We start from the raw sequence: 13,991 nt of genomic DNA, 5'->3' as shown, positions 1-13,991 counted from the left end.
AAGCAGGTCAGTCTATAGTGAGGACATTGCAGTTTTCAATTTATTTAAAATATTTTCATACAAAAAACTCAATCACAGCAAATGTACCAAATAATTACTTTAACAAAAATAAACTTAAACTTGTTATTTTGTGGTGCCGACAGTAAAAATGACAAAACGAAAATTTGAGCCAAATGTAAATTACCGTAAGGATGTAATAAGGTCATTTTAACACAATGAACATCAAAATAATTTAAATACAAGTTTTCAAAATTATTCCAAAATTATTTGCAACACATACATACTACTATTCAACATCTTTTGAAACATATGTTAAAGGACCGGAATAATACACAGCCAGACCAGGGTTCTAACCAAGGACCATCCGAACTCTAGACGAATGCTCTACCAATTAAGCTACCTGGTCGCTAATGATCGACCCAGTCCAGTTCCACTATACACGTATGTTCCTTTGGTTTACTTTTTATTATTTCAAAGGTACATTTCACAGACCCCCACCTCATGGTTTATAAATGTGTATTATGTTTCAATATTATGATTAGGTGACACAACTCATTCCTACATCCTCATTGGCTGGATCATAATCACGTATAGGTTGCGATTTTCGATATTGACTCAGAGTTACTATTTTTAGAAACATCTTTAAAATACCGGTAATAAAAACATCATAATTTCATATTACTTAAATATAAATATAACAATTAAGGACTTTTATTTCGGTGAATACATGTTTGTATGGACCTGAAAAGGGTACATGTATATTAACAAGAGACAGAGTCAAGGTCAATATCATGTTTTCAGGTTCATATAACCACATATCAACTTTAATAAAAGTCCATAATTTATCATTATATGAATGTATGCATCCATGAGTTGAGGAGTTGAGGATCTGAACCATACCTCTTTGGCATTTACTATGTCGTAAATCAGTATCAGATATTCATTTCTTCCTTATAGTTGATCCTTATATCTGAATAGTCATTGCTAACGACAATTCATTATGCAAAATTTTCCACATGCCACCCAAAGAATCTACTAATCTCATAGATCTACACATGTCATGTACTGACTTAATATATCCTGTATCATGCCTGACAGTATCTGTGACTGAATATGAGCTCAGCATTGATTGTGATGTCATAATGTGATGATGTATGCCTTCTGATTGTGATGTCACAATCAAATGGTAATGTAAGAATAGCACCCTTCCTCTTAACCTTAAACCAATAATGTTAACATGTCTATAAATGTAATTTTCTTCCTTATGAAGAGTTAAACAGACGAGATATCAATTTGGCATGTTAGGCATAAATCTGAATGCTATTACACTTTAGACAAGAATGTTGCTCATTCATTGACCAAGAATGTTCCCATGGTAACCCTCCCTAAGATTATAGTAGGTCAATAAGTATTTTATATAGTGGGTTAATAAGTATTTTATATAGTGGGTTAATAAGTATTTTATATAGTGGGTCAATAAGTATTTTACATTAGGTGACACGGTTTTTCCTACATCCTCATTGGTTACATCATAATTATAACATGGAGGTCTATGGTTTGTGATATTGACTTGGTGCTATTTTTAGAAACTGCAGGTCAATATTCTCTTTGTGACATCACTACAACTGCAATGTCACAATATTCATATTATACATAACAATTATGAACTTTTATTTTGATGGATATGTGGTTGTATGGACCTGAAAAGTTATATTGACCTCAACTGTCTTTGTATCAGGTTATATCACTTTCCCAGGTCCATATAACCACATATTCACCTCAACAAAAGTTCATAACTGATAAATAGAGGATCCATTATGATGTTGAACACAAGACTAATGTAACAGCAGGCATTATTTTTTCAATGCCTCTGCTAGAAGTCGAACCCGGGACCTCTTGTTTACTAGTCTTACGCTCTACCGAATAAGCTAAAGAGAAATCCCCCCTAGCCAAATCAGTAGGAAGCGCCTAGTATTTTACTAGGGTGACATACTCCTCCTCCAGGAAAGAACTCGTCCCTAGTTTTCCAGGGGTCACAGCAATTCCTTTGCAAGTACCGCCAAGTGTTTTTGTCATATCTCCTGAGTCCCTACGTGGGCGCCAATGTAACAGAGGTCGTTATTTTTCCAATGCCTCCACCAGGAGTTGAACACGGAACCTCTACCCTACTAGTCTTACACTCTACCGAATGAGCTAAAGAGAAAATCTCCCTAGCTGAATTGGTAGGAAGCGGCTAGTATTTTACCAGGGTGACATTAATATCATATCTAGCCAATAAAACCCTCCCTAACTACTGAGATATCCATTATATGAAACTTGTGATATAAAACTTTCACTTAAATACATATCTAATCATCCTCAAACAAGAATTCCAGCATTTCAGGGAACTGCTTTGGAAGGAATTTATCTTTACAAAGTTTCTGGTATTGTTTCATGTAACTTTCCGTTAGTTCCCGAAATGACAGAAACATGTTCATAACTTTGGTAAACCAATGTACTTCCTGTTTGCCATACCGTTCCTTCAGCACATGGCGCAGATAAGAAATCAGAGTCAGTTGTATTTTTTCCACTTTGTCTGGGTTTTCCAGTTTACAACGATCTGAAAAAAGACAAGATGGATTTAAACCTCTTCATAATAATGCTCAGGAGAATGTTTGTATGACTCCTTATTATAATAATAATTTGAGGTTCTTATTATAAACCGCTTTATCACAACCTAGTTCGTAGGGCATCTCAAAGCAGTTCATTGATTATTAGCCGTGGTTATAAGGCCTTTGCAACCAGCCAATATCTTTCTTTACTCCATGGGGAGCATACAGCCGGTGCTGCCATTTTGGCGCTCACAGCTAGCATTCAACAATTCTAGCACTGCCCAACCACATACTCATTTACAGCTGAGTAGACTGGAACAAGCGGAAGTAAAGTATCTTGCTCAAAAATACAACACAGTGCCGTGCAGTGACTCGAACCCGCAACCCTTCGGTCACGACCCTGGCGTCCTACCACTAGACTACCACACCTCCTTCACTCATGTCATTACACCACTACCTATTTGAGTGACACGTGATATTTACCAGTTTCTAAACAAATAGTCCAGTCAATTTACAGGTTGACGTCAGTCTAATTGTAACAAAACTTATTTTAAAAGGAAAAGATGACCATGACAACATGGTGCTGGGTACAACGGCTTTAATCCAAGTTTATGTTGACTGGTTTAGACACATGAGGCATGTCGTCATCAGATCTCCCACTCCCCGTATTTAAAACTTACTTTTGTGTTTTTACAATGACTGAGATCTATGTTATAACAGAAAAAAAATGTGTACCAAATTAAACCTTAGGGAAAATGTATTTTTTGCATTATATATGACCAACTTTTAAGAGTAATATATCTAACTCTTGTGCTATATTGTGTGTATTGGAATTTAAGATTACCGGGTCTTTAATTTGGTCATTTGTCATCATCATGAAATGTCAGGTATCATACTTTTCAAAACATAATAACTCATCAATGAGCACAAAAACCTCATTGATTCAATTTGTATTTATTAAAAACCTGATTCTCTTTGCTGTTTTTTTGCACTCGACGACTTCGACGTCCGGCCAGGCAAAACATGGTTTTGAAGTGTGCCAACCATCTCAATCAACACTAAATGTTGCAGAGGAACTTCTCAATTTCTGCATCAATTTTGTAAATGAAAGTAGGCGTCAGTCAAGTAACTTACGAACATTAAGTGTTAACTTTAAGTTCTAGCCAAGTAAATATAATATCATGACAAAATTGAAGGTTCACGGTAAGCTATTTGATTTGTTTTAGGTATAAAAACCTGACCAATGGCTAGGCTGGTACCTGTCCTATGAAAATTACAGAGAAGCTACATCTAACATCAACATAGGTGTCAACCTCCAATGAGGGAGAAAGTGTGTGAAACGTGACTGAAACTGCTTTGCTCACTCAATTTATCTTTCCCTTTTTAGGTATTTAAATAACTAAAAGCATTTATTTGATCAGACACACCTGTTATGATCATTACACACACCATGTAGTAACTAGGAGATCATTTGACCACAGGATGTAGATTTTGTGTTTGTGTGAGTTTGGACTTGAAAAAGTAGTTTCGAGGGAGATCGGTAAATTTTGGTCCATTTTTCCGTATTTAACCTAATTTTACCCTTATGCAGCAACCCAATTCATTTGATTTTCATGAAGGACATCAGACTAGATCTATTTGAATCACAAGCAAGGTGTAGCGTAATGGTCTTCAATTTTGTCATGATACATTCCAGGGGTGCAAAGAAGATATGCACATGGAGAGCAGAACCATGGACTATGAGGATTCTTTACTGTTAACTTACCTCTGAATAACAGAGATATGGCCAGTACAAGCGCTCTTTCCTTCTCACTGAGATTGAGGCGCCGTATGACTCGGGAGAATTCGAACCAAGACAGCATTATTTCCTTAGGAAAGTAAAAACTGGCTTCGTTGATATGGTAAACATCTCCACCAATGGTCAGTACCATCTGAAGGTCAGGATCAACTGCCCGGTACTCCAGTAACATGAAAAACTCAAAGCGTGCCGCTACAAATCAAATAATAAAACATTCATTAAGTGTAACAAGAGGCCCAATGGGCCTACATTTCTCACCTGCTTTTAATCTCACTTTAAAGCTTAAAAGATGACCAAGGTCCAATATATTTCAATAGCCTAAATAAAGCTACAGACTAAATACATTATATCATTACTTATGACTCTTGAGTATTCAAAATAATATGTTACAAGATTCTAACACATCTTGCCCTAAAGACCTTGAAAGTCTAACCAGTTCATTCAGATGAACAAACTTGGAAGCCCCTAATCTCAAATTTCATTATCCTGTCACTTTTGGTTATTTTGTAGTCTAGTAGCCAAGAAGGCAAAAGGCCTCTAGTTAAGGAGTTGGTGGTCTGGCTCTGGCAACTTTTATTTGACTTTTGTTTCAGTAGGTACACCCTAAACCACAATCATTTTTGCGGGATGCCAAAAAATATTTTGAGCCTTATATTTTTTATAGCCTAATTTGCATAAATTTGAATTTTCGAAGTATTGAGGGGATAGGGCTATGCCAGATGGTCTGTTTCCCATTTAAAATTATCTTGGCTCCTTTACCTAATTTTAAATGAAAGGCAAATGGTTAATACACATTATTTGACCCTTGTGACCTTGAAAATTGGTCAAGGTCATTTTCGTTTGCAAACTCTGTCAGGCTCTAACCAAGAAAGCTACCAGCCAAATATCATGACTCTTTGCCTTTCCATAAGAAATTGTTTAAAGGAAAAGTTGACAAGACAACAGATGGAAAAAGGGACAATGCACCACTAAGCTTGCTCGCCCTTCTGGCAGGGGAGCTAAAAAAAAGACTTACAATGATGTTCTATGTGGTATATAGTGGGTAATGAATTGTGGAATTTTGAATATTGTTGACATCTTATGCCTTGGTAAATTATAATAGCAATAGTTTAGTAGGTCAAATAAATACAGCCAATCAGGGGACGGCAATGAAAGAAAGGCAACAGCAACAGGCCCAAAACCTTTACAGGGTTTAGCTGAGGAGTAAGGACTGATAAAGTGTGACTCAGATGAGATTTATAACTAATTATAACAACACTGTGTTTATTGGCCATGGCGAGAACAATCTTCAGTAAACAAAACTGAGAGGCAGATGACACAAGATACAGTATATATGTAGCGGAACTGGACTGGGTCGATCGTCGGCGACCAGATAGCTCAATTGGTTGAGCGTCCGTCTAGAGTTCGAAAGATCTCAGGTTCAAACCCCAGTCTGGCCGTGCGTTTTTATTCTCCTGTTACATATATTCTATGTGTTAGCAATGAGAAAAATGATGTAATGTGCGGGCTGTCACCCATCCAGCTACTGTCCACGCTGGAGGTTGCTGAACTACTGAACAGGTCCCCTGATTATACCCCATTACTGAAAAAGCTAGCTTGCCAGTAAGGCAATATTTCCCCTTCATATTCCTTAGCTGTTACACCATTCCCCCTCTGAGAAATCTCGTCCTGAGACTTGGCCTGGGGAATCCCTTGTGACCTCCCTGTGTACCGATGCACCTTCCCTAACCACCGGGAACTGGCCCTACATGATCACAGAGTCACTCTGCTGACACCAAATGTAACGTGCGGGCGGTCACCCATCCAGCTACTGACCATGCTCAACATTGCTGAACTAGTGAGCGGGTCCCCTAGTTATACTGCATTACTTGAAAAGCTAGCTTGCCAGTAAGGCAATATTTTCCCCTCATAATCCTCAGCTGTCACAATTGTTCCCAACTGTACAATACAACTGAATAATCAGAAAAGAAATACCTTTGAGGAGTGAGGACTGATCTGGTACAGGAAGATCAGAGAAATCCGGAATGACACGTGAGAATTGGACGTAATGTTTTATTGTTCCTTCAAAGAAACTGCGACACCTCTGCAGACGGCCCTGCCTTCCATCAACGTCCAGACCTGTGGCTTCGTAGAAATGGTTGTAATCCTCAATTGAGACTGGCTCCATCGAACCAAACATTTCTTCCTTCATACGAAACTTATTCTACAACACAAATTCCAACACTGTGTATCTCATGCGGAAGTACCCAAGTGTACATCGTATGAGATATGTCCTGCATAAAGTTAAAAACAATGGACAAAGGCCATAACTCTGTTTATAGTAAGACACAAGACCCAATTTCACCATCCCAAGAGATATTTGCATACAAAATAAGTTATAATTATAGGTGAAGTAGTTTCATATATATCCTTTCTAGTAATACTAGCAGGGGTCTAAAAAGTGTAGTTATTATAAATTTGCTAATTTTCTGATTACTGACAAAAATACAAATAACAATAATTTGCTAGTTATATACAAAATTACAAATGTGATTACAATTAATTATATACAGTTTTCTAGTTTTTTTTCTGTTTGTAAGTATTCTAAACCTATAATATGATGTGACAAAATTTGAGGCTTCATTATTTGTGGGCTCATCATGATCACAGCTAGTGAAAATAGCAAGCAGAGAGTGGAAACATTTAAAACCTCTTAAAAATCCCAGGTATGATACATGCATAGAATCTGGTGATTCTGCGGGATTATGAAGGTCAAGTGTCTAAGCCCAAGGCATGTAACTTTTTGTTACATATATATATATTTACAATTATCCCATTTTCAATTAACTCTATGGGAAGTCAGCCTGCATTATCTGGTCACATGACCATGGTTTCCGTGATGTCAGTGTTAGCAACCACTCCTATTGATATGATAGCCGCCATCTTGTTGTTTTCGTTTATTTCATACAAGTTGCATTTTGAGGGGTTCTGCAGACAATGAAGACATCAAGTGGAAGGTAAGTTCTTACTTTTGAATTAGAATGTTCTGCACATATAATTAGAGCATTTACCTGCATTTAACAATTGTCGCCTGGTTACATTTTTCCATCGCGACTTGTTTGGAAAGTTTAACGGACGTCATTCTATTTATCTGTCACCAAGATTGCATTCATATTGGCTGTAACTGCAATCTGACAACCTTTTAATCCTTAAATATGACCTCTTATGTAACGCATGCACACTCTCATGAAACTAAACGTAATTTTGGGTTTACATATATCGGTATATAATTCTAGTGCATTCTGGCTTTACACCAGAATGTTGATTAAAAAGATATTTAAATGTATGTCCAAGGTCATATGAATTGAACAAATTACAAACGTATGTTCATATACCTGTAAATGAACAATTTGTACGAACACTCACCAAGGCTGTTGTATGTAAGGAGTGAATTTCCTCGTCTGTCAGTTTTGAGGACACTGGCGAAAGGTCTTCAGCACATTTTGTAAGCCTAGGAATTAAATCGTCCAACACAGCTTGAAGGCTCTGGCTATCTGTACCGGCCTGTATATGCCTGCAATCTTTGATTGACTCAGATTGCAAATCAGCAGACAATTCCATCAGGTCACGATCCTCGCGGATATGAATTGTAAATGGGGAATCGACAGGAGTGTTCGACATTGCAGAATTTTCAAAATTGTCCGTGTCACTGGGACTGGTTAGTGATTCGATTCCCGAATCTGGACTCTGCTCAGGCTGACTGGTGTGGTTGTCTTTTGGTGGTTCCACGGGCACTGGATTGTCTTCCACTTTCTGTTGCAACTTTTGTACTTCAATGATGGCCTTTGTCCGTTCAGTCAATGTATAACGGCCCTGACGAACAGCTACACATACAAATACAAGCGAGACATGGAAGTATGTGTCACAGATCAAGGCAAAGTCACAACTTGTCTACAGCTTGATTATCATAACCAGTTATTACCTTAAATTTTCAAGTTAATATTAATGAGAATTATGAAAAAAAAAAAAAAAAAAATTGTGTTTCTTGTCAATAGATAATTGTTATTAATTCTTATAAGTGCACCTTAAGCAGAAACTTTTAGTACTGTATTCACTGAAATAACCAGGGTGCTTAAAAGTTTGCCTTAAAAGGGAGTATTTATATATAATTACATGTATCATAAAATGTAAGTTGAAATAGAAAAAGTTGTGTAACTTGAACCATTGTTTCCACCACAAACATTCCAGTGTGGCTGGAGATTTGGATGTCAAATGTTTCATTTGCTTCCCAGGAAATCCAGCCATGATCCCAAGACTTACAATTGTAAAATTCTGCCTTGAAGTGTAATTACTATAAATTATTGACAAGGCTTACATACTTCAAATTCACAAATGTTTATGCATTTCCTGTCTGTAGGAGATCGTTTTGAGTAAATATCTATATATACAACTTTATTTAATTAAATTTGAATATTAATTACCATGTACTGGCTGGAAGATTTGCATTAACTTGATGTTTGGTCAATTAAGAATTTGAACCAGGCTCTGATCCTCTTACTCTGTTCTGGCTCTGCTTCAAGGCCATTCATTTGATACCCCTGAAATTTCATAATGAACTATTCCAACCTTTGAGTTGGAAGGGTTCAAATGTGTCTTCAGGGGTTACGAGTTAAAGTATTAGAAAGAGTATAAAATTGAAATTATAATCTTTAAATTCATACCTTTCTTTGACATGCCCAGTTGTAAACACTTTTCCATGCGGCAGGCTGAACAGTTCCCCCTGGGACTGTCGGTGATAACGCACTTTCCCCCTTTGACACATTTATAGGGTTCCTTCCGAGAAAGGTATCTACGGAAAAAGCCCTGTGTGCAAACAAAAACAAGATTGTGGGTTGTACATTTTGAAGATAATTTCAATTCAGACTCAAGAATATATCAGATCATACAACAGTATATTCCCAACACAAATAACAGATCTAATAGGCTGCAATGTTTATATACAAAAATTATGTAATCCTTGTTAAAACATCTATAAGCTTACAAGCACCCAAGTCATTTTTGCCGGCAGTTATATTTTGAGCTGAAAATGCTGAAAAAAAAATCTATTCATATATTTTGTGCATCAATTTCTCTTTTTCCCTCAAAAACAATATCTGGTTCAATTTATTCCGAAAAATGACCATAAAACCTAGAATTTGTGATGTACAATATAATACAATTGAATTGGTAGAAATCTCATTTTCTAATCAAAAAAACAAATGTTATATTTATTTAAAAAAAATAATACCTTGTAGATCTAAGGTATTTACAGCGTATAATAGCTCACTTAAACAAATGTGTGAGCCATGTTTCAAGTGTTTTACCTTGCATGCTTCACATGAGTTGACGCCATAATGGATCCCTGATGCCTTCCCATCACATACTTTACAGGGAGGCAGTTGTAACGCAGCCGTCTTAAGTGATATTTTTTCTGTCATGATTAATGTTGATATCTACATCTTCACAATGTTTAAATCTGTGTAGTAAAGAAAAAAATGGTTAATACAGTATATTTTGAGCCGACAGATTTCATTTGCATGCCAGGAATTAAGATAATCTATAATTAGCAAGAGGTCCCATAGGCCTCTATTGATCACTTATTTTTATTTGTTGACTTGTATGCCATCTTGAATTAAAAGAGCAACAATTGGAACATGACATACAGATATTTATTAATATACAATAAAGTAGCCAAAGTTTCCTCTGGCCCTTAAACACCAGACTTAGACATTTTTACATATAGATGTCTGGTGTGGGGCCAGAGCACACTGCAATTCCGTCTTTTCGTATTGCAGAGTTATCTGCTCTTGTGAGCAGGTATTGATTGTTACTTCATTTGTTTGTGAGAGTAAAGTCATCATTTTTTAAGAAAACGACGTAATTTTCTCACAAAAACTAATGACGTGACAATCAATACCTGCTCACAAGAGAAGATAACTCTGCAATACGCAAAGATGGAATATGAAAACGTGGAATTCTCCAACACCGTTTGGTATCGGAGAGTTATGAGGTGCTGACAACATAATCTACTATGACACAACACAAACCTCACATATATTGATAAACGGATTATTTATTGATCCAAATCAGCTCTTATTATTACCAATAGCTGCTAAATTCCTTCAGTAGAGTCCTTGATTTTTTTCAATCGTTCAAATTTGTAGGTCATGAGGTGACTAATCAACAAACCGTACTGATCCCTGCCAAAAACAAAATATATTTGGCCCCACACCAGACATCTATATGTCAAAATGTCTAAGTCTGGTGTTAGGGCCAGAGGAAACTCAGGCTAACAATATAGAAAAGATTTTTTTTCGGGCAAGAATGGCATATGCATAGTGCGATAATATGTCAAAGACGGTTTACACTTTACCATACTCGATATCCAGTGGTTATGGTCACTTTCGCTCTATACACCCCTGGAATATGTCAAAGCAAAATCGAAGGCTCTGTGTGCGCCACCTTGTCAATGAGACAAGAAGGCTAGTTTGATCCTTTGATATACATCAAAAGAATCTCTACCTTTACCTTTACCTCTTCGTCAACACCGTTGTTAGCTTGAAGTAGCTATAATGTAGGCGCATCTTGGTTCGGTAACATACTATTAATCAGTTGTGTAGCATAAAAACTGGGATAAAACTTGGACGGTATATTTTTCCAAAAAGTGTTTAAACGAGATTTAAAACAGTTCAGAGATGGGGCTTCTACTACTGAGATGGGAAGGGAGTTCCAAGAATCCACCACTCTTCTACTAAAAATATTTTGAGTGACCCTGGTCCTGCTCGGTTTTTTTAATAGTTTTTTGTTGTTTCCCCTTGTTGTTGTTTGTGCAAAGGTGAATAATTTATCAAAAAATATATAGCTTATCCAAAACAGACTATCTGTGAGTTAATCAAGTAATTGAAAGGACTTTGAATCATATACAATCCATATACTTTTTGAATTTCATAGTATCTGAGTATTTAATTTAACTGAAGGTTCTTCTCCAGCATTGTTATATAATTGATACTGTTATGTTTAAAAAAAAATACTAACATTTTTGAAAAGTAATTTCGAATTTTCTAAATATTTCCTATTAAATTTATACACATGTATATGATATTAATAACACCATTTTATGACATGAATAGAATTAATATAGTGAGATTTATTATTATATTTCTAACTGCTTGAGTCGTATGTATATGTTTATATGATATACCCGATACAAAATATATAATAATATAAATATAGGTATCATAAGTAATGACGACATAAATATATATATATATTTAGTCCGATTCTGACCCGATCATATCATCGCATTTTTTTTTTATCAAATATACCTTATAACCGATAAGGATAATTAAATATATACAATAAATATATAAAAATAAGTCCGATCCTGCCCCGTTTCTGTCCGTTCCTGTTAATCGTCGCCCGTTTCTGTCCGTTCCTGTAAATCGTTGCCATTCCTGCCCGATCCTTATCAATACAATACCCTTAATTTGTTGCAATTCTTTTATCAAATACATCTTATACCCGATAAAAAATATAATAACATAAATATATAGGTCTCATAATTATATTTATAACGACATAAATGTATAGATATAATTGATTTCTGCCCGTTCCTGCCCGTTTCTGCCCATTTCTACCCGTTCCTGTAAATCGTCGAACCCGATGAAAATATGTGTTTTACGTAAATGAATATTGAAGTCCATATGTTGGATTGTTTGACCACATAGCAGTGGCGGATCCAGAGACCTTTCTGGGGGGGTTTCCAAATTTCCTGGGGGGGGGGTTCCATGTGGGGAAAAATTGAGGAAAATGGTGAAAATATATGATTTTTAAAGAAAATTCTCAGGGTGGGGGGGTTTCCTGAAGCCCAAAAAACCCCTCTGGATCCGCCACTGCATAGGCCATCTGTTTTAGAACGCTTTAACCCTCTATTCCATCCCTCCGGCCCCCCGCCCCCAAAATAGCTTATAGGAAATGTTAAATGTTGTATGAAGAAATGTGTTTTACCTCGAAAACATTCACTAATGAAAATATAAAAAACATATACCATAACTGTAAAATGAAACCGGAAATATGGTCATAATAAGTGAAAGATTGTCAACTTGATCATGTCAATCAGTTTAGGTTCGCATTTAACATTATGTAAGGTGTTCTCCTTTTGTATTTCGGTCATATAGGTTTATTACGCAATACAGTTGCTCAAGTGTGTTATATATAACCAATTGCGAAATAAAAACACCAGTTTGAAGTTTAACTTGAATGTCATGTTCTAAAATAGAAATGATCAAGTTTGATATTGAAATATCTATATTAATATGTCTTTTAAAGTTATGTTATAATATAATTATATAAATATTCCTTCTATGCTAAATCAACGTTTTTGTTTAAACATACAATTGACACGTGAAAATACTTACCAGGAATTGATCAATAAACAGTCTTGACTGGCATTGTTATTACTACAGCATTTCCGTTTCTGCCATTTTGTTTGTCACGTGACTTAGGTCACGATCTGTGCTGCCTTCCTTTATTTAGCGTAGACGGCCACATCGGATATTTTTTCTTACATTTAATATTGACACAACATGACGTAATGGCAACTTTGATTTTCAATCAATGACTAGTTACGTCAAAATCTCAAAATAAAAATTCAGAACAATTTACAATATGGTTCACTAAAGTATCAAAATAAATGGGAAAGAGGAGTTGTTGCTGTTAGGTCATTATCTAGGCACAGGGTTACGTTACAATCACACATATGCTATACCGATATGTGCCACAACACACAGGTGTATGTTTATGTGTGTTGTGACCCATATCAGTATAGCATATGTGTGATTGTAACGTGACCCTGTGATCTAGGCCACGGACGTCGACTTAGATAACAATCTAATCTAATTCCGTGTCTAGGCCTAAGTAGGCCTTTAAAAAAAAATGATGGGGCACAGATATTTCCTCAAAATGTCAACAACATCTGTACATATGTGTATTATTATTTATTTTTTTAATTTTCAATATGATGTTAATCGTGACATTTTGCGTTTGTTTGAAATTTAAGTCCTATAATTATCCATCGAACGGCATTGCTACTATATAACCCTACCAAATTCAGTTGGCTATCACAGGCGCGGATTTAGGGGGGGGGGGGGGGGGNCCCCCCCCCCCCCCCCCCTTTTTTTTTGGCGGCGGACTGACCTTTTCCGGGCCGGCCCATAATGGTCTGATCGACCGGGAATGGAACATATTAACATTTTAAAATGCATCAAATAATGCACGGAGCTTGTATAAAAAAAATCTGGGGTTACGCCCACACATCCCATACGGCATCCTAGCAAATATTGTGGGTTTCCGTTATCTGATATTTTTACTATATTTTCTTTATTAAAACAATATTTGTTGGCATCGCTACGCTCGTCTACTTTGTATCTTGACCCTAAAGTGTGTTTTTTATTTTACCACCTCCGCAAAACCCCAAGTTGCAACTTGCAACGCTCGGCGGAAATATACTAGCATAAGTTTCATAATTATATTATTGACCGCTCGTTATAGATGATCTGAAAATTAATACTTTTTATTGTAACCTT

At 36.2% G+C, this 13,991-nt stretch overlaps 1 protein-coding gene across 1 annotated transcript; it reads right to left on the bottom strand.

Moving 5' to 3' along the window:
- Positions 1 to 701: 701 nt before the first annotated feature.
- Positions 702 to 12,902, bottom strand: LOC110452723 (probable nuclear hormone receptor HR3). The gene is made up of 7 exons (XM_021501373.1): positions 12,825 to 12,902; positions 9,732 to 9,883; positions 9,090 to 9,231; positions 7,795 to 8,252; positions 6,364 to 6,592; positions 4,357 to 4,581; positions 702 to 2,599 (listed from the first exon to the last, which is right to left on the bottom strand). Exons 2-7 carry the CDS (start codon positions 9,843 to 9,845, stop codon positions 2,349 to 2,351), a joined length of 1,419 nt encoding a protein of 472 aa, XP_021357048.1. The 5' UTR covers positions 9,846 to 9,883; positions 12,825 to 12,902; the 3' UTR covers positions 702 to 2,348.
- Positions 12,903 to 13,991: the final 1,089 nt, after the last annotated feature.

The sequence above is a fragment of the Mizuhopecten yessoensis genome, unplaced genomic scaffold (genome assembly GCF_002113885.1).
Source record: "Mizuhopecten yessoensis strain PY_sf001 unplaced genomic scaffold, ASM211388v2 scaffold775, whole genome shotgun sequence".
Taxonomy (NCBI): domain Eukaryota; kingdom Metazoa; phylum Mollusca; class Bivalvia; order Pectinida; family Pectinidae; genus Mizuhopecten; species Mizuhopecten yessoensis.
This window is presented reverse-complemented; position numbering and strand designations above follow the sequence as displayed.